Source organism: Urocitellus parryii, chromosome 2 (assembly GCF_045843805.1).
Source record: "Urocitellus parryii isolate mUroPar1 chromosome 2, mUroPar1.hap1, whole genome shotgun sequence".
Taxonomy (NCBI): domain Eukaryota; kingdom Metazoa; phylum Chordata; class Mammalia; order Rodentia; family Sciuridae; genus Urocitellus; species Urocitellus parryii.
Window position 1 is genome coordinate 164,400,076 of NC_135532.1, and position 25,122 is coordinate 164,425,197.

The 25,122-nt window shown below is 33.6% G+C and overlaps 1 protein-coding gene across 2 annotated transcripts in view; it reads right to left on the minus strand.

Annotated features, from left to right (window-relative positions):
* The window catches only part of Lsamp (limbic system associated membrane protein), a 593,641-nt gene that overhangs the window by 245,472 nt on the left and 323,047 nt on the right, over window positions 1-25,122 (minus strand). For both annotated transcript variants that reach the window (XM_026395911.2, XM_026395906.2), the window contains exon 2: window positions 22,260-22,492. In XM_026395911.2, coding sequence (XP_026251696.1) covers window positions 22,260-22,492 — 233 coding nt within the window. The remainder of the gene's footprint in view (window positions 1-22,259; window positions 22,493-25,122) is intronic.

Consider the following 25,122-nt stretch of genomic DNA (forward strand, 5'->3'; position numbering starts at 1 on the left):
GCTCTGTAGTATAGTTTGAAGTCTGGTATCGCTATACCGCCTGATTCACACTTCCTGCTTAGTATTGTTTTTGCTATTCTGGGTCTTTTATTATTCCATATGAATTTCATGATTCTTTTATCTATTTCTACAAGATATGCTGTTGGGATTTTGATTGGCATTGCATTGAACTTATAGAGAACTTTTGGTAATATCGCCATTTTGATGATGTTAGTTCTGCCTATCCATGAGCAGGGTATATTTTTCCATCTTCTAAGGTCTTCGGCGATCCTCAGGGTTATACAAAATGTCATATAAGAGGAATGGAGGGGTAAGACAAGATAATACAAATGGAAGAAATGATTTACAGTAAAAGGGGTAGAGAGAGAAAAGGGGAGGGGGGGAGGGGAGGGAAGGGGAGGGGAGGGGGGATAGTAGAGAATAGGACAGACAGCAGAATACATCAGACACTAGAAAGGCAATATGTCAATCAATGGAAGGGTAACTGATGTGATACAGCAATTTGTATACGGGGTAAAAGGGGGAGTTCATAATCCACTTGAATCAAACCGTGTAATATGATGTATTAAGAACTATGTAATGTTATGAACGACCAATAAAAAAAAAATAAAAAAAAAATAAAAAAAAAAACAAAAAAAAACAAAATTTTCAAAAAGAGCTGGGGATATAGCTCAGAGGTAGTATACTCCTAGGTCCAATCCCCAGATTTCTCCCACAAGAAAACACACACACTCACACATTCTCCATATATAGATTATATATGTATATAGATTATATACATGTATACCCATATAGATTATATATAATCTATTTTTTTCTTTTTATGGAGCTACCCTTAAAATCCAAATTTATAAATATTAAATACTCATTTCTATCAAAAAAAAAAAAAGAAGCAAAACACACAAAATACAGCCTAAGCCTTTTATTTTTCTGTGTGTAGGGGGGGGTATCTCATCTATTGTCAAAAGCAACTCAATTCTTGTTTCCAAGTAATTGGCTCTTCAATACTATAGCATAAATAAGCAGAATAGCTGTATATCTATCTTTAAGAAAGCTCAATATTGCATAGAAAACAAACACAAATTAGAAAACAAGGTTATTATATTGAAATTAAAACTACACATTTTACTCTGAAAGATATTAACCTATGGAATTAATACTGAAAATTGTTTCAATGCATTAATATGTTTAAAATTAACTACTTGATCAGAGTAAATAAAGAACAGTAATTCTTAACAATTAATCTCAAATATCAATTAGGAAATAAAATATATATATCATTTCATTAAAAAAAAGACAGCTTATAAAGCTTTAAGAAGGTGTCTATTGTTTAAAAAAAAAAAAAGGACAATTTTCTCTTCAAAAGGCTGGACACCCTATCAAAACTTTTGTTTTAAAATCTTTTTTTCTCCAAACCTCTGTTTTTTTTTAACCCTACTCTTCCATGCATCCTTTAATCTGCTATTATTTCCTTTGCTGTCTCTCTGGTGAAGTTCTAAATAAACACAACAGATAAGTAGTGCTGTAAAGGTGTGAATTACTGGATTCTAGTCTTTTTGGGGTGAGGGGATTACTGGGGATTTGAACTCAGAGGCATTCAACCACTAAGCCACATTCCCAGCCCTATTTTTTATTTTAGTTAAGAGACAAGAGTCTCACTGAATTGCTTAGCACCTGAGGCTGGCTTTGAACTCGAAATCCTCCTGCTTCATTCTCCCAAGCTGCACCTGGCAGCTTCTAGTCATCCCCCACCTCCTATGCCCCATTATCTCTTCTAGGGACTTAGTCTCAGATGAATAGGGTTCTAATGAGAATCAGAAATTGGTAAGATAAAATGTTATTAGTAATTCCTAGAGGGATAACCTCTTTTTCTTCAGTGTCATAAGTGTTTCTAGTTTCCTCTAGAAGATGAATACAAAAACTTTCCTAAGCACAGATAATGGATTTGTACCTTTTTCCCCCTCTGTGGCAAGCCAGGCTGATGACTTATTGAAAATATTATTCTTAGTTTTAAAAACCAAGGAAAGCCATACCTCAGATGTAGTAACTTAATGTGTTTTTAAAGTAGATAAAATAAAAATAAAAATAATCCCTAATATTCATATTAACTGAGCACCTATTAAACGTCAGACAACAGAGTACAGACTCGAAAATACATTTTTTTTTCTGAATGTCCACACATGCGCACATCACAACTATAATAGTTCTACTATTGGATCTTTTTTTATAAAACTTGCAGTAGTAAATCAGTCAGACAGGAATATAATTTATACCATGTGTCCCCAGTACCTCTGGTCATAAACCACTGTGTGCTAATCCTTAAGGCCAGTTTTGTGGTTTTTGGAGATCCATTGCCTAATGTACTAAATGTAAAGTGAAAAGTAAAAAGTAGTATAAATTAAGAATGATAGTTTTTAAATCATTTACCATGTATGAGCTCATTTTTGGGGTCGACATTTACCTGATGTTTAAGAGTGGGATTCAGCAATAGCACTTTGTCAGATATTACTCAGAATACATGGCCAAATAGGAAATGGCTTCTATTAGACATGTGGATAGCATTTTGTTGATTTTGTGACTGGGCCCGTAAAAGATTCTGTGAACAGCTGTTCGCTCAGGCTACATGAGCAGTATGCTGAAAGCTGTTCTGAGCCAGGCCCACACCAGACTGAATAAAGGAGATAATGATGAGTTTTAAAAATTAGACTTTTTATAATTTATGATATTTATCATTTCATGAGATAGTAATATTCAAACAGCTATATCTCTATATTTTATAACTATGCATTTAAGTTTCTATTCTATATCTCATCAATAGTTATAATAATTATTATTTGCTATAACTGTCTAGTTATAGCAAATCAAAATGATTTTCAGCTGAACTGTACAGTTGAAGAGAACCATACATCCACTCATTGGATTATTCTTGGAATACATGCAAACTAGCCCTGGGCATCACCCTCACTTTTAGCACTTTTAGCACAAACAAGTCTTGTTATTATCAAGTCATCCATCCACTCTATTTCTCAAGCTTTTAAATTGTAAAATAAGGACAACTGCAGCACCTACATGACATATTTCACAGGTATATAGAGAGCAAACCCAGTAAGTACTTTGTCAAAGTAACATATCCAGACAGTTATTTCTCTGCCAACTCAAATTAAATACACCCAGGAGAACTGTTCACTATCTTATTTATAGTCCCCTGTGTCCAAGGAAGTAGCATGTTAGGAAAATAAGCAAACAAACCAAAATAACTTCTGGAACATGACAGACCTGAGTTAGAATCATACCCTTTCATATATGTGTTGTGTAAATATGGCTGAGTGATTAATTCTTCTGTCTCCATTACAACATCTTTAATAGAGCTGATAATATTCACTCTAGAGGTTTCATGTGAGGTTCATTGTTATCTGGAACATATTGCAGTGTCTCAGTCTGTTCAGGAAACTATAACAAAATACTATAGATTTGGAAACTTATAAACAACAGAAATTTATTTCTCACAGTTCTGAATCTGGGAAGTTCATGGTCAAAGTGTTGGCAGGTTTCACATTTGTTGAGGTTTGCTATTTGTTTCACAGATGTCGTCACATGGGGGAAGTGGGAAGGGATCTCTCTGAACCTCCTTATGAAGACCCTAGTCGCATTCATGGGGGAGAGCCTAATCACCTTCTAAAGACCTTATCTCTAAATACTAGCCAACTGGGAATAACATTTCAACATTAATTAGGTGGGCAGAGCACAAACACTCAGTCTGTAATAAGTAAGTTATTTAAAGCAGGAACTATGCATTATACACTCTGTGCTAACACTGCAACACACTGGAGAGATACCTTCAGTTCACCCCCTCCTCTCCTTTTAAAAAATATTTCCCCCCATTTTTTAATTGCTGCATTATAGCTATACACAGAGGTGGTATTTGTTATTTATTTGTAGATGCACAAAATGTAATGAAATTATTTGGCCAATATTACTCCCCAGAACTTCTTCAGTTCACTTTTAAACTCTTCATTATTCTTCACATAGAATTTGAATATTTTTGCCAGATAACATACATTTTAATCTTTCACAAAAAATATGCCCCATTCCATTAAAATTTCAGTCTGGTTATCTTTTTCTTGATGCCACTCCTTTGACTGCCTTTGAAAGCAACCTACTTCAGATTATCTTTTCCATCAAAGACCCCACCCACCATTTACACCAACACCCTGATAACCTTATTTTTTAAAAAATCTCACAGCAAATGATGATTTAGATTCTATCAATTACCTAAAAATTATTTATCTCATACACCTACCCTAATATCTCCTCCTAATCATTTCATTTCCACCTATTCATCCTTGTTTATCTAACTTCTGTTTCCTTCAAGCTGTATTCCTCTCAGTTTTTCATCCAACACATCTCCCCCTTTCTTTCTACACAATAATGTTAGGGTCTGTAAACAAGTCAGGATGGTGCCTGGTATTTTGCCAGATGGAGTGGTTTGTGAAGTAACGACAGCAAGCCATTAAGTGTGGAGATTCCTTATTGGTTGACTGCTGTATCCAGTTTATGTTAATTAAGATAAGCTGTGTGGAATGTATATTTACCTCTCCTGTCCTACAATAAACGGCTCCCACTCCTGCTGGATCAATGTACACAAGTTGTTCGTCACTCCCCGGTTATTTTGCTGCAGCTGGACTGCGGCACAATAATTATTTTCTACTTGATGTTTCTAAAACTTTGGCAATTGTCCTCACTGATCCCACTCTGTTCCAGAATCCCTGTTCTCTTACTATTTAGAAAGAGAAGCTGCAACAGAGTTCATATGTCTGGTTTAGTACGGCAATTCCTACCCTCATATGTCCTCTACAGTTCAACTAGAAACATCGAGACCTCTGTTCACTGTGCAGATCCCACAATTTGTGTCAGTCTTCTACTTGACTTGATCCATTTCTTTAATGTCAACTTTTCTATCATTGTCTGATGATGTCTTAATGTCAGAGCTTGGACCTGCCTGGCGATCATGCCATCTAACTGCCTCCCGTGGTAGCCCATCATAGAGATGCTTCAGCAATATTACCGAAGTCGATGAAGACAGAGAAACAAAAATGTAATGTTACTGGCTACCCTGCAAAACACAAAAACCTACAATTTTCCTTTTATCCAAATCAATTCACCGTCTCATGCCCACAGGCACTCAAGCAGCAAGGCTACACAGCTTATATGCACTGCTGTGAAATGTAGCCCTCATACAGCAGCCAGAGGTATATAAATATGCAAATCATAGATGTATACAGAAACAGCCTTCCAGTCGAGAATACCAGCTGTCACAGGCAGCAAAATTACTCCAAGGACTTGGCATTGGTGAACTGGCAAATATCCCCTGGTTATTGCTGCCCCATCAATCCTGGGCCTTTTGGCAGGGCAACATTCTTGAACAGGTTTCTTCCCCTCTTAACTCAGTTAAAGAAGTTTCTTTTTTTTTTAAGATGATAAAATAAGCTGCTATAAAATTTGATCTTAGTTTCTGATATAGGAAGTTTATTGTTCATCTTTGGACATATATTTTGCTGTATCTTGCCATTGCTTTAAAAAAATTTAAAACTATACCCCAAACCTGAATAAAACAAAATGAAAACATCAAGCTAATCTTTCTTTCTTTTTACTAAAGAACAGTTAGGGAACATTCTGCTGAGAAATGGGTGATGAGCAATAAGCAATATGCAGAATTTAGTAGTCAATTATATACTTTAGAGATTGTTGAGGACTATTGACCCTCAAGTTATCTCGAGTGATTATGAAGTGAAAATGGAACAGGGAGTATAATAAAAAGATAGACTCAATGCTGACAAAAGTGGGGTACCCCAAATTCTAAGAAACCCTAGTTAAACAGGAAAATGAATAAGAAATTTACTTCTCAACAAACAATAAAGAATGGTTTACAACCATGGAGGCATTCCGAGAGAAGTAAATATGTCATCGATTTTAAATAGCAGTATTATCCAGCAGAGAGCAGATCAATGAAAGTTGCATAGGTTTTCAGATGCTTCAGGATATTAAAGAACAATCCCATTTCCCCCCTCCATAAACCATTCCATCCAGAAGAGTAATTTAAAATGTGCCATAAATCATTATCTGCTCACCAACCAATCAGCATTCGGGAAAGTTACATCTCCCCACATTTTTCTTCCTTGGAACAATCTGAAATGCTCTCATTTTTGCTAACTCATAGGCCTGCCTGGTCCAGCTTTTCTGACTGGATATGTGATAGAAAATAATAAGTTTTCTTTCAGATTTAATATAGCAAATATTAGGAGAAAAAAATGAAGCATTTTCTTTAGAAAAAGTATTCAGTGATTATGAGTTGGATGATGTTCATTACATCCTGGTAAATGAGTTGATAATACTTATTGCTATTTCAAGCAGAGTGAACAGGTATAGATAATTACAAAGATTTGCTCCATCCATAACAAAGGAAGTGGGATAAAAAATCACAATATATAAAAACTAAGATTGTCATATACAGCCTGAACATTCTTTATGTGATCCCACTCTGCCTTGTGAGCCTGGATATCACTCTTAGAAAATGAGACTCATCATCCATTGCCAGGTATTCTACGAAGCTTCCATTTTCTGAAGCTTTGTGTGGTTTCAAAGATAAATTAGTCCCATTCTATGTACTATGGGAACTTTGTGCTGGTGGAGGAAAGGTGTAATCAAATACTTGTGTTAAAAAGTAGAATACAACATGTTTTAAGGGAGAGATAAACGTGTTTATGATCTAGAGAAGGAAGAACTTGCCTTTGGATGATAAGATCAAGTAAGACATGACAGAGAAACTACATATAGTATGCTGGGTGACATTTAATAAATATCTCACTGGGTATTTCTTTCTGTGTTCAGCTTATTTCACATAATGTCATCTAGGTCCCTCTATTTACTTCAAAGGACAGAATTTTATTCTTCTTTGTGGTTGTGTAATATAATATTCCATTGTGCATATATATATGCCATATTTTTATGCACTCAAGGGTTGATGGGCAAATAGACTGATTCCATATCTTAGCAATTATGAATAGTGCTGTAGTAAACACAAGCATGCATATTTCTCTTTAGTATGCTGAAAATTTCCTTTGGCTATATAAACAGAAGTGAGATTACTGGATCATATGGTAGCTCCATCTTTAGATTTTTGAGGAACTTCCATAATTCTCCATAATGGTTGTGCTAATTTACATTTCTACCAACGATGTATAACAGTTCCTTTTCCCTTTTCCTCCACACAGTCTTTCATATATGTGGCACCTAAACAAAGTCAACCTGAGTATAGAGTAGTTATTACTAGTGACTGGGAAGGATATTGAGGGGGAAAGGGTGGATAAAGAGAGGTTGAATTTGATTAATACATGGTATGTATACATGTATGGAAGGAAATATCACACTGAACTCCTTAATATGTACAATTAATACATGTTCATGTATTAATTAAAATACACGTACATGTATTAATTGTACTTGAAATTAAAATAATTACCTAAAGGAAAAAAAAAGAACTTCCAATTGGAATCCATTGTTACTCCTCTGCTTAAAATTTTTAGTCAATCTGTTAATTTAGGAACCCTATACACCTTCACTGAAAAAGAAGACAAACCAAAACCAAACTCCACCATATTTGTAGGGCTCTTTGTATCTCAGCAGCCTGCCTTTGTTTCTCATCTCTCATCACTCAACATGTTCTACCATGTTCTAGCCTTTTCACAGTCTGGTTCTGCCAGAAGTACACTTTCTCATATTCTGTGCCTGATTGACTCAATTTTCATAATTTTGGGGAGGAGTTTGATCATACAGGACCTAGCGTATGCACATTGGAAGAAGTAAGTTTAGAACAATATGTTGGGGGAGAACCACTTTAAATTAGACTATTCCGTCACTATTGTGAACCATAAAGAATTGAGATAAGAGAGTATCAGAGCTGCATCTCACAAATATCTAGAAGTTGTGTTCAGGGCAGTTTAGAATGCTAAAAGGTAAAAGCAATAGATTGCACTTTTTCTGAAAAAAAAATTCTGGGAAAGAGGTGCTGATGGTCTAATTTAGAGAATGTAAGAAAGCATGCTTCACAAAAATGTATCATTGATTGAAAAAAAAGATATAGGTGAAATGGGGAATTTAGAAGTAACCTGTTTCAGGAAGAAAAATCATGTCATTATCAGAAATGAGGATATCATAAAAAAATGAAGAAATTCTTTGGAGGTAAAAATTAATTTTGACCTGAGCACGATAAACATGAAGTGGATGACGAGATAGAAAGAAATGTTTAATAGTTCTTTCTGGGCTAGAATTCAGAACATAAAGGGCAAGGTTGGCAATGGAGACTTGGAATTAAAACATAAAGATGTGATAGTCAAAGATGAGGTCATTAGTGGAAGATCTCAAAAATAAGGAGAAGCAAGTACAGCTCTGGTGAAATGCAGAAATATGAAGATCACAGAACTCAAGATGAGTGAGTTTAAGAAATAAAATAGGGGATAGTACATTATTTCAGAAATAAAGGGAAAAGATATTGCAAGAAAAGAGGGACTTTTTTAATAGTGTAATTAAAATAGGGGTCAAAGAGAATAACATAAGACTGACAGGCAGGGGCAGTGGGAGGATGAAAATAGGGAATATGGAAAAAGAAAAGTAAAGCTATTTTAGGCAATTGAATTGAAAACAAATGATGAATGAAAAGATGTACAGAAAACGTGAGGATTCAAATGAGGTTAGCATGAGTTCATAGGGTCCTCAATAAAATGTCATGGTATCCAATTTCCTAGCATAATTTAATACTCTGTAAAGTAGAGAAGAAAAAGAATTATAGGAGTTACTCATGGATGAGAGTCTGGAAAGTTCAGAACAAGATAAGATCAAATAAACTTGAAGTTTTGGCGCCATGACGGGGACCACTGAAATGTCACATTACAGGCTCCAGCTTAGGAAGACAAGGAAGTAAAGCCAGCAGATGGTAATAGGATAACCATAAGGTCCTGATTAAGGATTTTTTTAGGTGTTTAAAAATTTAAATTGGAAACTTTATACATAAAAGTTCTTCTTCTACAGTTTTACTTGAATTGAGGAGATTGGCAGAGTCTTACTGACACAAAATCTCTGACTTCATTCCTTCTCCCCAAGACTTTGTAGTATGTAGGTACCCAGGTGCATGCAACATTATTTTTATATTATGTCTTTTAAAAAGAATATATCCTTGTAAGGCATGATAACTTAGTAATTTAAGGCCTACTTGCTTTAGATGACTTTATCAGTTTGCTTCCTCCATTATAAAAGAAAAGAAAAGAGAAAAGAATATGAAAGCTCAGTAGAAGTACTTTGGATTAGACAGAGTGGAGTAAAGAGAGGGGAGGTGATAAGGGGATAGGAATGATAGTAGAAGGAATCAGACATTATTATCGTATGTGCATATATGACCATACAATCTGTGTAACTCCACATGATGGACAACCAGAAGAATGAGAAGTTATACTCCATTTATGTTTGAAGTGTCAAAATGTGTTCTACTGTCATGAATACCTAATTAGAACAAAATTTTTAAAAAAGAAAAAGAATATGAATGCTCATTTTAGAGTATGATGGAGGGCTAAAGGAAAAATAAATTAAAAGGAAAATAAAAAGGAGGAAGAAAGCATAACAGAAATTTAAAAGAAGTGTTTTTTTCTTATAGTTTGTCCATTCAACAATCACGTTTGTTATTTTTTAAAAAAATATTGCACTTTCTCTAGCTATAGTGTATGTACACAATGTACACATAAGATTAGAACAAAATAATATAAAATTTTATCTATGAAGCCAAAACCCTCCAAAGCATTGTAAAATTATTTGGTGTATTTCATTCTACCTTTATTTTTTTTCTAATGGATATCTGAGTGCATATGATGTGAGTGTGTATTGACTACAGTTTGCAGAATGAATGCTGGAGGTTATGCTGTTTAGAAAACTGTCACTTCATTTGACCATAAGTTGCATAGATTTTTATCATTTAATAAAATATTTTCTAAAATATAATGGTTAATGGCTGTTTAGCTGCATAGCTCAAGAGCTTTTATTTGGAAGAAACAGAGAAACATCTCTGGCTGTCTAGTACAGCAAGGAACTCATTGTAGCTCACACCTTTGGGAAAGAGGCACAGTGAAAATTGTGCCAGAGCATCTTGTTATAGGGGCAGGACCACTGGTGAATAGAACATAAGATGCTGCAGTTCTCACTAGCAGCAATACAGATCCAAGAATGGATCCAGCCTTATTGGAGTATCAGTGACCCAAACACTCCCACATTAACCCACTGCTCCAGTTGCCACCAGTTATATGCATAGATTTTCTTTGATTCTCAGTTTCTTATATTAATAATGTTGATTAATAATTCTGAATCTGGGACATTGAAATTTTAAGGACTGCATTTCATGGCTGAGCCCTAGTTTCAGGATATGTAAATTTTATTCCAGCTTTTACACCCGGCAGTGATGCCTGTATCCTGACAATGTCGACAAGGAGATAAATTTCCTTATGTAAGGAAGAGGTTTAGATTCTGAGCAGCCACTATAATGTTCACATTAACAGTAGTTCTTAGGAAATATCCCCAATGTAACTTCTCAATTCCTTCTTCTCAATATTTTGAACATCTTCCTTTAGTATTTTAAAAATAATTCTGCATTGGCCACTTGGTACAAAAATCTAGTTTTGCATTTCAGATGATTTTCTTTTTACATATTTATGGAAGATAAATTACTGGGTCAAATGATGGATATATATTTTAAAACTTTGATAGACATCCCTACTTTCGCCTAGGGAAAGTTTCTACTAATTTACACTCTCGACAGGGAGATATAAAAGTGTCAGTTTTCCTATTGATTTGCCACTTCTGGATATCCTCTTTTTGTTAACCCTTTCCCAGTATTCCTAGCTTAAAAATAACAATTTGTTACTATTTTTCTTTTTATTTCTTTGATTATTGCTGAGGTTTTAATAATTTCCTATGTTTTTCTATTTCCATGTATTCTTTTTACAGATTGGCAATCGATGTCCCTTGACAAATTTTAGCTATATTTTCTTTGTTGATTTTTCTTTATTTTTTGTATTTGCTGCAATATGCTCATATATCAAAGGTATGAAAACTTTATCTGTTACCTATTTTGTGTTTCAGTAACTTTGCTACTTCTTTATATATTTTATGTACATACATATAGTTAAATTTATTCAGGACTTTTGTTTGCCATTTCATTTACTTTTATGCCAAGCAAGCCTTCCTCACTCTGTTGAAATATATATTTATTGAATCTTTTAGTCTTTAGCTTTACTTCTATAAAAATTTTAAGAAATGGGGTATCAATTTTTATGAGTAAAAAATAATAATTCATTAAATAATAATAATAATTTTATTTTTTCTTCAATTAATACATTCAAAACCATTTCTGAATCATACTTTCTTCATGATTTAAAAAAATCTTGTATTATATGTGACATTATTAAATGTGGTAGCTTTGGGCCTTTCATTGGTATCTACTGAGGTGATCATTCTTAAATCAAAAACATACTGTTTTGACATATATGTATTTTATTTTTATTTTTGTTGTTATTACTGGGGATTGAATCCAGGAGCACTTAACCACTGAGCCACATCCACAGCCCTCTTTTATTTTTTTATTTTGAGACAGGGTTTTGCTTAGGGCTTTGCTAAATTGCTGAGCCTGGCGTTGAACTTTCAATCGTCTTGCCCCAGCCTCTGGAGTCACTGGGTTACCCAGGGATATATATATAGGCCTGGCTTCATAAATATTTTGGCATCTAGTAGAAATCATCATCCCTAATAAAACAAATACATTTCTAAAAAGTTTGCTGGCTGTGCCCACCTATTCTTCATCAGTAATGTGATATATTTAAAATAATCTCAACAAAGTCTCCCAAGTAATTTTTAGGCACATGAAAAATTCCATTTACCTTAAGGAAAATTACCATGTGTATATTTAACATCCTTACATCTTTAATTTTATTTGTGTAGCCATTAAAAAATTATTTTGTTCCATTAAAAAAAATCTAAAAACTTTTTCCTTTATTCTCTAATTTCTGCATTTAGGTTTTCTACCTTGCTTATTTAATTCTTCTTTTCTTTTTTTCTTTTTATTTTTTTAAGTAATGGGGATTGAACCCAGGGGCACTTTACTGCTGAGCTACATTCCCAATCTTTTTTGGTTTTTATTTTGAAACATGGTAAGTTGCTGAGGATATTGTTCAACTGCTGAGCCTGACTTCAAAATTGTAATCCTGCTGTCTCAGCCTCTCATATTTCTGGGATTATAGGCAAATACTACTGCACCCTAATTTATTTGTAAATTTTTAAATTTTTCAGTTTTGTGAGTGTACATTTTAAGTTGATTTTATGTGCTTATTATAACTAAATTAAATATTATTAATTTTATGTATTTCTTCAGATAACTAGACAACATACATATTAAACTTTTATTAGTGATAATATTTTTCTCACTAATTTATAAGCATTTGTTTAGTTATTAATAATAATTGCCTAGAGATATTGATAAGTTTATTTCATCCTTCAACTTAATTGAATCTTTTCATTTTTATTTTCTTTTGACTGCATTGAGCAGAATCTTCAAGCTCATGTCAAATAAAAATAATAATTGTTGGTATTCCTTTTCCTAACTTTTATTAGTATGAGTTTAATTGTCTTTTTCATGTTAAGAAAAATATGGTCCATACTTACCAGACTAAATTTATTGAATATTTAAATATTGAGAGGTAGAGTTATGTTACAAGTATTTTATTAGTTATTGGTATTATCTCATGTTTTTCCATTTGACTTTTAATGTAATATTTAAAATATATTTTTATTTTATGGGTTCTTTTTAGTTATACATGAAAGTACAGTCCATTTTGATATAATTACAGAAGCATCAAATATATCTTATTCTACTTAAGACCCCACTCTTATGGATGTCCATGATGGTGGCATTCAGGGTGATATATTTAGATATGTACTTAGGAAAGTTATGTCAGAAGCATTCTACTGTCTTTCCTTCTCCTATTCCCCCTCGCTTTCCTTCATTCCTTTTTGTCTACTATAGTGAACTTCTACTCTTCTTCTCTTCCCCCTTATTTTGGGTTAGCCTCCATAAATCAGAGAAAACATGTGACCATTGTTATTTTGGGATTGTATTTGTACATATTTTTATAGTATATTAAGCTTGAATATTATGCCACAAATAATATTATTTTGGATTCTGTTCACTAATTTTATTACTAATACTTGCCTTAATTATTAGAGTTTGTTTCATTTTATTTTGAAATAATTTATATTTACAGAAAAATTACAAGAATTTTACAAAGAATTCCCATGTACCTAGTGACTCCACCCAAGTTTTATTATTGCTCCATCATATCTTTTTAGCATAAATATCCCATGTAGAATCATGTATTATACCTAATTGTAGTACCTTTCCAGTGTCTTTCAATCTTTAGGCAGTTCCTTTACCTCTCCTGACTTTCAATGGCACTGATAATTATGAAGATTGGAGGACAGAGAATTCTGCTCAAAAATGTCAGCTTGGATATGCCTAATGTCCTGTCAGACTAAGCATTTGAAAGAAATATTACAGAAGTAATGCTGTGTTTTGATTGCTTGCTGTCTTCTGGCACATGATGCCAGTTAGCATTAATGATGGTAGTGTACACTTTGATCACTTGATTGGTAAAGTCTCAGCTTAAGTTTCTCTACTTTTCTTACTATTCTTTTCACCCTTTATTTGAATAAATACTTTGTGGGGAGTTACTTTAAGATTATTTAAAAATTGCATTCCTTATTTTACTTTTACTTGCAACTTTTAGAACCCATTGATATTTTTTGTCTGCATAAATTACTTCTGTGATGATTGACAAATGATAATTTTCCATTTTCATCATTTCTTCTACATTTATTAGTCACCATTCTAACAAAGAAATTTATATTATTTTTATTTAATAATTAGCATACAATTTATTATATATGCTATCATGTAATATATGTATCATATTATATTATAATCATTATTTTGAAACCCAAATCATCCCGGACTTAGCTGGTAGAAATCTCTTTGGTACTTAAATACGCAACATTATATTTTAAGTACTTTTTATTTTCCTGTGTAAAAGATGCTCTATACTCATATTATTCCAACCTTCATCCAGCCCTGAATCACCTATTTCTCCAACTAATCTTTGTTCCTTTTCATAGATAGTGAACCACATCTGGGTGCTAGGTCCTAGGAACACTTGTGTTACTAGGGTATCAGTGCTCCTTGGCCTCTCAATGGTAGGGCTATGAAGTACATACACTATTTCTCTCTCTCGTCCCCATTGAAATAAAAAGCACATCAAGAATAAGCACTGATAACTCTAATTTCAATCCCAAACCACAGGGTTTCAGATTCCTCATTCTTCATAGTTATGCATTTCTTCTCAACAATCAGAACTTACTCCAAAACATATTTATTTACTTACTTACTTACTCCTTTTGAATGTAGCCAGAGTCCTAACCTTACTTGACTTCCTCTCCACTCAGCTGCTTTCTTGTTTGGGACCTGGGTCTTTCAGAGATACCAGCACTCAGAAGTCCTCCTTGTATAGTCCCTGACACATGTTGAGCTGTTTTTCCAAAACAATCTAGCCTGCTTAAACGCTTTTTGAATAAAAAGAAAAAAGGAGACTTATTGTGTTTTGTATATTTAAGCTTATTGTCATTCACGCAGACCTAGGACTTGAAAAATTTTAGAGAGCCCATCAATTATATTGTTGTCCAAAAATAAATGCTACTTATTTATAGCAAACTGATATAATTAAAGTGTGTGTGTTGTGTGTACAGTATATTTGTATATATATATGTGTGTGTACATATATGCATATATGTATTATGATATATATGTATATATATATATACATATATATGGTGTGAGTATATATATAAGTGCAGATAATAAACTCTTTCTTGAGCTTTTAAATGTGTCAAAATGCATTCTATCATCATTTATAACTAATTAGAAAAAATTTACTTTCCCACCAAAAATGTTGCCTTTCATAGTTTTATAGTATCTTACTGATATATGAAAAATATAAATGTTCTACATATGATTATGATTTATAGTGGCTTATGATGCTATTTTTAAAATATTTGAAAGTATAGATATATTTATTTCAATGTTTAGGTGAACTTTGTAAAAATGAGCAGATCTCTGAGTTGCCATGTATGATATAATGAAAATGCAAGTAAAAATAATTTGTCATTCATACTATACATTGTTATAATATCTAGCAGATTCAAACCCAATGTGGAATAAATATCTCTCTCCAAATCTGTCTAATAACCCTCAAAATTCTGACCATAGGTAATAAAATCTCTAGTGCAGCAATGATTCAAGATTGGAGTAATTTGCTAAATGTTCATTAGTCTCTGTCTTCAAGTAGATTTCTTTTTCACATAAGTCCAAAGTTTCTTTCTGAGACCTCTCTGGTGCCACTACTGGTAATACAATAACTTTTTCTGTCTTCTCTTATTTTTTCTCATCTTTGAGATGACAATTGTCTTCAAGTAAGACAAATGTAGTTTGGATTGTACAGTGTGTGGATATAAACTCTTTAATAACTAAAAAGTGGGCTACAGAAACATAGAGAAAGCTTTGAAGTGAAAAATAATTAGAAGTAGATGGGATTGACTTGGATAAAACTTGAATTCCTTCCTCAAGGAGAATGTCAAGTTTAGGTCAAGGAAAGGTCTCAGCATGAGGAAATATTCCCAAATATTTTCTCCTCAAACATCACTTATTCTTATTAGCTATCATTTTACTGTGATGGATAGTAATGTCTTTTAAGACTAAACCTGATCTATTAACAGCCAATCAAGAGGCTATTGTCTGAAAAATTAAGCTCTAGAGCAGGAAAATTAGTAGACTTCAGCATATAAAGTCCAATGATAATTCCAGCTAATTACTAGAAATCTCATTAATCAAGAGAAATTACCTTAAGAACAAATATAACTAATTAAGATTTCAAATTCTTATTTTATTAGAATACTTAAAAATGAGAAGAGCTACAGGCTAAATTCAATAACAATGTAGTGGCAAAACTTGTATGGAATTTTATAGACAATGATCAATTATTTAATTAATAATCAATGCAACTTGATGTTTATTAAGGAAGGAAAGAATAGGAGGAAAGAGAGAAAGAATGAAGTAACAAAAAAAGAAAAAAGAAAGGGATTGAGAGAGAGAAAAAATACCTGCTTAAAGCTCTGTGTAATAGATTTTGGTTAGCATCAGAACTTCTTAACAGAATTGTAAAACTGGCTTCTAAAAATTTGATCCTAGAAATAATAGGTTGTAGACTATTCCTCATGAAAAACTTAATTCATGCTTATTTGAGTTTTAAATTACTAAATTGAAAGAGCATTTATAGGGGCTGGGGTTTTGGTTCAGCAGTAGAGCGTTTGCCTAACACAAGTGAGATGCAAGGTGCTGGGTTTGATCCTCAGCACCACATAAAAAATAAATAAATAAAATAAAGGTCTTGTGTCATAAAGATACTGTGTCCAGCTACAACAACAACAAAAATCTTAAAAGAAAAGAGAAGCTATAGGCGTTGCAACTGTAATTCAATATAAATGTTCTAGGATTAATGAGATTCAGGAAATGTCACTTTTTAAGGGTGGGAATTTGAAAAGAAAAACAAAGCATGTTGGTTCTATAAGAAGTATCACTCTCACATCATTTCACAATTACATTGTTTTAATGATGGTAATTATGCAACAAATATCCTGACAAATAATCAATATATTTCCACTAGCAATGTGTATGATTTGATTCATAATGTGAGAAAAATTTCTGGGTTATTATTAATCCTAAGTGAATTTATTTGTAAAACATTTTAAAATTCTAAAATGTTAAAAAAAACTCTCCAATATTAGTTTTTTCTACATTAGACCATTTTGGAAAAAAAAGGTAATAAATTAGAATGGCATAAGAATAAGGCTAAATTTTCAACAGGGATATGATCATTTCCATATTATATTTATTTATGTGTGTGTATGTATGTGTCCATATCTAGTATTGATATAAATACATGAATTATATAGTGCAAGTCACATACATTTAAGGTAGGATAAAAGTTAGTATGATGAATGGAATATTTAAAAATAAGATTCACATTTAAAAAAAAAATCTTCATATCATAATTTTCTTGGTATTTTATATATACATGGAAGTTGTTTCTTTTTTTTTAGAATTATACTTATTTTGAGGGCTACTATTCTCAGGGCTACAGCAACCTGATTGATTACTCTTTTTAATGAATTCACAGGTTTATTTATAATATTATTATTGTAATCCTCTATTACCTGCTGTACATACTTTTAAATATAATTTGATGCAGGTTCATATGGGAAAATGAGCAGACAGTCAGAGTAAATCCCTTTCATTGATTGCTTAGATCCCTAGAATAATAGTTCTTGACTTTTTTGTGTTTGTCTGAATCACCTGCAAAGCACAACGTATGAGCAAGTTTTGCTTCCATCCACAAGGATTCTACTTCAGTTGTTCTGGATGTGGTTCTCAGGCATCTGCATTTTAACAAGTATAAAAAACTATAATGTTGACTTGTCTGCAGGTTATCAAGGATCGTATCTAGAGAAACATTGCCTTAATACATATGCTTCCATATCAGCTTGATCAGAAAGATCACAAAATCACAGGACAGTAACATTTGAAGAAAAAAAATGAATAAATTATTATTGAAAATAATGCCATTGATATTCATTTGTTTATTTTACTGAAGTTAAGGGTGGTGTTTTTTTAATCTTTGATCTTGGACTCCATAAAGCTGCTGGCATGGGAACCAAAAAAATCTGGCTTCAGATAAGGGTCTCTCAATTTATTAAGTATATCAAATGCCTGTTTTTATTTAGGTACCCTTGACTTACACAGATGGAATATTTAATATCAAGAAATTAGAATGGAACTCAAAGGCAACTATAGATTTTGTATTTGTTGACGCAAAGCTTTCTTCAGTTAACCTTATGAGGAAAGTGTGTATAGCTATCATTTAGACAAATACAGAGTCTAGCAAAAATCTCAGCATATTTATTTCAACAAGGATATTCTATGTGTGGTGACCCTCATGAACCAGTATGACACAATAATTTTGTTTTCTGCTTCAACACCTGAAGAGGGACAGTTTAGGGAGAGAGAGAAGATTTTCATTACATAGGGCTAAGTTATGTAAGCATCTTTGAGGGCCTAAAAGGGAGTGTGAAAGTTAAGGTACCTATCATTCTATCTGTTCTCAGTCTCATGTTTTCATGTCTAAAAAGATTAATTTTAGGAATATTTGGAGAGGTACCACTATCTGAAAATGAGTAAAATTATGCAGTATGGCTTCCCACATATATATTTTTTTCTTTCTTTTCCTCCATGTGATATTAAAGAATACAAATCTTTTGGTACAGTGCTTCCCAAAATGTGGTTCTCTACATCAGCAGCATCAGCATCACCTGAGAACTTGTTATAAATGCAAATTCTCAGACACTACCCAGATCTACTGAGTCAGCAATCCTGTGGAGACTTCACCCATCTAAAATTGAACAAACACTCTAAATGCTGTTGGTATGAACTTTATTTTTGACTCAAACATCTTTAATAAATATAGGTAAGAATTTGAAAGGGATATAGGTCTACAAAGCCTTCTAGAGTGCCAAAGAAGTAAACCTGAGCCCACTCCAATCATAAGAGAGTCAAAACAGCTGTTTGACTCTGGGCAGCACTTCAGCACAAGGGTGAGTCTTACAGAAACATGGGAGGAGCAACAGCACTGTCTTGTTCTCCACCATCACCATCATCATCACCATCTATTGGGTTACAATACATATTCTCCAGACATTAAGCTAGGTGGGTCACCTAACTTTTTCTTATGATAAATTTAGGAGGATTTAAAATTCCTAATTTTTTTCTCCACTTTACATATGGCACAATGGAGCTTTAAGGAAATTAAGTCATTTATCCCAATGTTTACATATGTAATAGGAAGGAAAACAGATCTGGATCAAGCAGTGTAACTGCCGAGTCATGATTCTGTAGTGCTATCTCAGAGCTCCTTTGAGTTAAGGGTGTTCTCATCATTGATTAAAGAAAAGGAATTACATGGATCTGCAGAAACCATGGAGGGTGATCAAGGAAGGACATAAAAGGTTCTTAGAGTTTGAAGGAAAGGGCTGTGGATCTGGGAAAAAGAATGATGTCAGTCATACATAGAAGTAGAATCTTGGATGGGGTAAAAACCATATACAGATGAATCACAGAGTAAGAATCAGGGGGAATAAATAATGTGAATGGATGAGTCCTCTGACAATTTCAAAGCTGCATATAAAAGAGAAGTGGCAGATATGCGGTGCTAGGGGTCACACATGCCAACAGCTATACAATTGTCTAAAAGTTTCCTTTCAATGACACTGGCTCCAGGAAAAGACAATCCTGTCTTCATACCCCTTATAAATACAGGTTTTGTTCCTCATTGCTTCCCTCAAAGCAAGAAACTGTAGTATATTTATACAATGGAATATTACTCAGCCTCAAAGAGGAATGAAATTATGGCATTGGCAGGTAAATGGAGAATATCATGCTAAGTAAAGTAAGCCAATCCCCCAAAACCAAAGGCCAAATGTTTTCTCTGATAAGTGGATGCTGACCCATAATTTGGGGGGCAAGGGAAGAATGGAGGAATTTTGGATTGGACAGAGGAGAGGGGGAGAAGGGGAAGGGGTGTGTGTCAGGGAAAGATGGTGGAATGAGATGGACATTATTATCCTATGTATGAGTATGACTCTACATTATGTACAACCAGAGAAATGAAAAGTTGCATCCCATTTGTGTAAAAAACAAAAATAAATTAATTTTTTTAAAAAAGCAATATGTTAAAGAAGAAGAAAATATATTATCTTGAATCAGATAGATGTGGGTTTGAAACTCTGTCCTAAGGCAATAGGGAACTTTGGTTGTTTTTTTTTATTATTATTGCCTCTGAACTTTAATTGTTTGAATATATGTGTGTGTATAAAAGTTTTAATATACATATAAAATTATTTACATCTACTTAATAGTAATATGATAATTAAACAAGACAATAAATAGCACTTGACAATGTAGCTCTTTTCCAACCCTTAATATTATGTTAACTTAATTTTCACTAGCACTGCCATGGTATGAAGATAGGTATAATAAGATCTAACTGAGCTCTGGTTTTAACCTTATTGCAAAGGCCATGTTTTGTAGCTTAAAAGTACACAGGTAAATAAGAAAATAAGTAAAATAAAGAAGAAAGTCTGTGTGTCAGCTCAGACGTAAATAAAAACCCTTATAGTAGTTCTTAAAACATTATAATGGAAGATTCCTTTCTATTAGAAAGTGCTTTAAGTTTGACTCCAGATCTGCTTGGCTCTCAACTGCTCCCTGAATTATGTGTGATCTTGAGCAAAAAACCTACACTTAATGGTTTCTTTTCTCATCTCTTCCTCACCAAGAAATATAATAGTCAGATCATTGAATTTTATTTAGTATAGGACAATACAAAGTATCTATTGTGGTCTCTCTAGGATTCTTCTAATGACAATAAAAGCTATAAAGATACTAAAATTGTATTAAAAAATCTCAGAGTTAAGCAGGATTTTTAAAGCATAGAACATTATAAATAAATATATGAATGAAATACAATAAATACCAAGAAAGAAAAATCACAAGATAGTGTTAATAACAGGCCATTAGATAAAATTTGTTCTGAAGAGCCTTAGTTATCACTTCTCCCTTTACCACTAAATCAGGTTAAAAAAATTCTCCTTTTGAGGTAGGAGTGTGTGTGTTTGTACGTGTGTACCTGTACGTGCTCCAAGGGAGCTGATAAATTAACACCTGGATGTGTTTACATATTTCTAGTTACATATCTTATTAAATGTGATCCCAGAGATCTAAACCCTGGTTTCTCTCATTACAGAGCTCATGCACTCTTCACTAAATTACAAGGAAAGTGTGCTATGCTTTGACTGTGATTGGGACTTTGCAAACCAGTAGACACACCTTTTATTAGGAATAAAATGAAGTTGTCAGCCATTGAAAATGGACCAAGATAGCAGCCACCTGACTAAACCACTCTTGCATCAGCCAGTCTCTGATGTATTTTATTCTAGCTTCAATCTATTAATCAGACGATCTGGAAGAGCAATAATTTAAACACGGCAATAATCAATTCCATAACACATTAATAGAAGCTACAGTCAAACTTAGCCACACCACTGACTGCACTGGAATCCTGACAGGAGCCCTAGGGCCATGCCTAATTTGCATTAAATTTACATAAAATTGTAAATCAAGAATACACGAACACAGCCCTAATATTTGTTAGCGTTTAGATCTTTCCTGATAGATGGATTGAAACTGCTGGTGGTTTGACTTTACTTTGCAAAAAAATTTTGCAGCTGATCAGCTTTGTTTTCATTTTGCAATTATGAGAAAAGGGACTCAAGGGAGCTATCCTTAAGGAGCATGCATATGCCATTTAGGGTTTGCATTCTGTAAAACCCCGACTCAGATGTGCCTGTGGAAACCCCAGTCTCAAAGCAAATTGTCCCTAATGACTTTGAAGTTCCTTGTCAGTGGACTTACTCACAAGTAACTTGTTATTTAGTGAAGATACAAATCACACAAAGCTGGACCACTGATATCAAGGCCTGTGGGGACCATTATTGTTCTAAAATATTTTTTCTGTCATGAAAACAGATAATTAATGAAAAAATTTAATTAGGACAAGGACAGGTAAAACCCAACTCTCTTAAGTTTGGTGAAACACGGGTACCTGGCAGGGTAGCAAAGTGAACTTCCTGTGGTTCTAAGCACTCTGTATGTTCCTACGTTCCTATTTTATCTTTTTTTAAATAGCTGTAAGTTTTGCTGTGTGTTTTTATATTCTGAACTAGGAGAAACCCTTCTTGTCAAAGGTACTGGCTCACAGTGGCCAGGGTACTTCTCTATTCTCTTTAGCCCTCTCATTAAAACTCATTTTGTAGAAGGAAAACAGATACTTAAGTGCAATCCTGCATTTGGAAGTTTTTCCTTTCTAGAAAGAATTTTGTAAATATTTTATATAACGTGCTTATTCTCCAACTGCATCTCTTCCTTACCACCTTATATTCCACTCTTTTCTTACCTTGCACGATCAAGTAAACTTGGGAGGTCTTGGGCTCATGCTGTGTCTGAACGGAGCATGTGTAGGAACCCTCATCATAGACATCCACCTTCTGGATGCGGAGGCTGTATTCCAGAGAGTGGCGTTTCTCCAGCTCAACCCGGGGATCCAGAGACCACTTGTCATGTCCAGCAAAAATGATACCAGAACGGTTCAACCAGGCCACCTTCGAGTTCTTGTCTTCTACAACACATCTGACAGAGCAGAGTAATAATGTTAGTGGCTTAACCATAACTGTAACTGCTTTAATTCTCTGCATGATTTGACTCAACAAGATCAATCAAGAAAAATAACTATATGCATAATGAATCACTACCATGACATTTCTTGGGGTCCTTAGTAACTTCACTGTTTCCTTTAAGATCTAATTACCATCCAATGGACGAATGTCATTATATTAGATTCGGTTCAGCAATAAACAATCTGAGTATTAGTAATTCAGGCCAATAACATTAAATGAGTATTGACTTCCCACTGGATTACCTTCAACTTGTTTATGAAAAGGTCATTCATTCACACAGAACTCCATTTGCTCAAGTATTTTTGGGAATTATACAATGATATCATGTCACTTTTGCTCCATCTTGTATTCTTTCTTAAGTATTTCATAAAGTCTTGCATGATAGTAGGCTCAAGTTATGCTCCACTGCTGCAGGAACAAGACTAGATTTCAGAGTTCACTATTGACCCTTAGGAATTTGCAATACACTCCAAGAAATAAGAAGTGTGTAAGTCCAAGAACAAGTGCATTCGTGTTGTATCAAGAAAATCAATGCAAGCATCATCTGGCCCAAGTCTAGTTCTAGCTGCTGAGAGCAGTAGGTTGTCTAATGACAAGGTACTTTTCTCCCAGCATTTCTGGTCCTATTGAATGAATGCAGTTTTTCATGGGAGATGAAGAAACAATTTTATAAGTCATTCCAGAGAAGATGAAGGATAAATGTTTGTCAAAATGATTTTTTTTTTTTTTTTTAGTAAACTGAAATTATCCCTTTCTGAAACTCCAAAGAAAGGGGCAAAGAACACAGGTTAGCAGAGAAGGGATAATTACTTCATGGTGAATAAAGTTCTTTCTTTCAATTTTCCAGCAGAAAATCTGACAATGAAAAAAAAATCAAACAATCAATAAATGAATAAAAAAGTGAGGAAGAAAGAAAAAGTCTCTCTCTGTATCCCTTGGCAAGATTTATGATTGTCCCACAGAAAGATGGTTCCAGACCCTGTTCACAGCTACACAGCCAACTTCTTGACACTCTGGGGTGTGAAGTAATGGACAAAAAGAGTCAAGAGTATGATGGCAGAACAATTAAAACACCATATTCCCCTGTGTTTCCCAAATCAAGTCAAATTCAGATTCTTTTCTCGGGTGAAAACAGTCAGGCATAGAGATTCCTCACCCATGCATAGAAAGGAAATCTGTACATAATCCACAGACTGACCACAGAGAGACTTAGAAGCCAATTTGTGTCTCTCATATGGAGGAAAACTGTTGAGTCTTTTAAAATAAATCCTCTATGGTCCAAGACTATTTTTTCCCACTATTTTCAGGTGAATCCTTTTTTTTTAAATTTCAAATGAGAATTTGACTTAAGTTGTGTGTCAAGATACACACATCTTCCTTCTCTGCTTTACCTATTTGTTTTATTAACATAGCTAGATTTAAGTATCATTTAGTATCTCCACCTACCAGAATGTGTTTCGCAGCCATGTCAATATTTTTGTGAATAATTAAATGTGTTTGATAATTTGGAGGTCCTAGGAGGAGAAGAGAGCTCACTTCGCAGATGCTTACTGCTTCTTCTCAGGCTTGATTTTACCTTTTTTGCTCTACTCTTTTGAGATATCACTTCTCTATCCTTGGTGGTGTTCCCAGCACCTCTCAACTTAAGGGCACTTCTGAATTAATCAACAGACTGCTTCCTGTCTTTTAGACCATTAATGACATTTTTGAATGTAAAATTATGATATTTTTCTTTTCTATTGAGGACAAAAATATACCTGTGCAAATGTATTTTAAATCGCCAGCAGGTTTCCCTTTGTGCTTTCTTACCTACATAGCTCAACACAGCAATGACCAGACTTGCTACATCACAGAGAAGTACCCTGAATATCCTTAGAAATGGCCTTGATATGGTCATAAAAAAAAACCATCTAATATATTTGACACAAATCTGGTCTATAAATTAAACAAAGACATAGATTTTTATGTTGCTTACCTGAATATATGAAAAATGTAATCTGCAATAATATAGGTTCTAGGTAAATACCTGTCATGTGAACTAACAGATACAGAATATAGGGTTTCTTATATTCCATGCCCCCATCTTAAAAACTACCCTACAATATACACAAATCAATTGAGTGAATTTCTTTATCAGCACAAGGTAGAGTTTCAGTCAGGCTTTTAGGTTCCTTTGACATTTTAGCAATTATTATCCATGGAAAAGTTAAATTTGCATAGATGATTATTCCAAATTATTCTCTGAGACTGTTCACATCTATCTTACCTAAGAAAGTAATCGACTATTTCAGAAAAATTGCCAGACCCATAAAAATGCATCTACTGCAACAATGCATTATGTGGAAATTTTGTCATGACAATCTACAAAACACCTTATTTTTACTTTGCCTTTTATTCTTATTTAATTTTTAAGTCTATCTTTTACTTACAAACAAATGGAATATACTTTTTATTGATTTGTATTTTGCTAAACTCTAACCACCAGAGCACAATATAATGCTTAAAATATCACTTCTCCAGATCTTTCAGGGTTCTTTTTTACATGGTCAAAAGTTCCAAAGTAAGTGTGTTGTCCCTATAAAC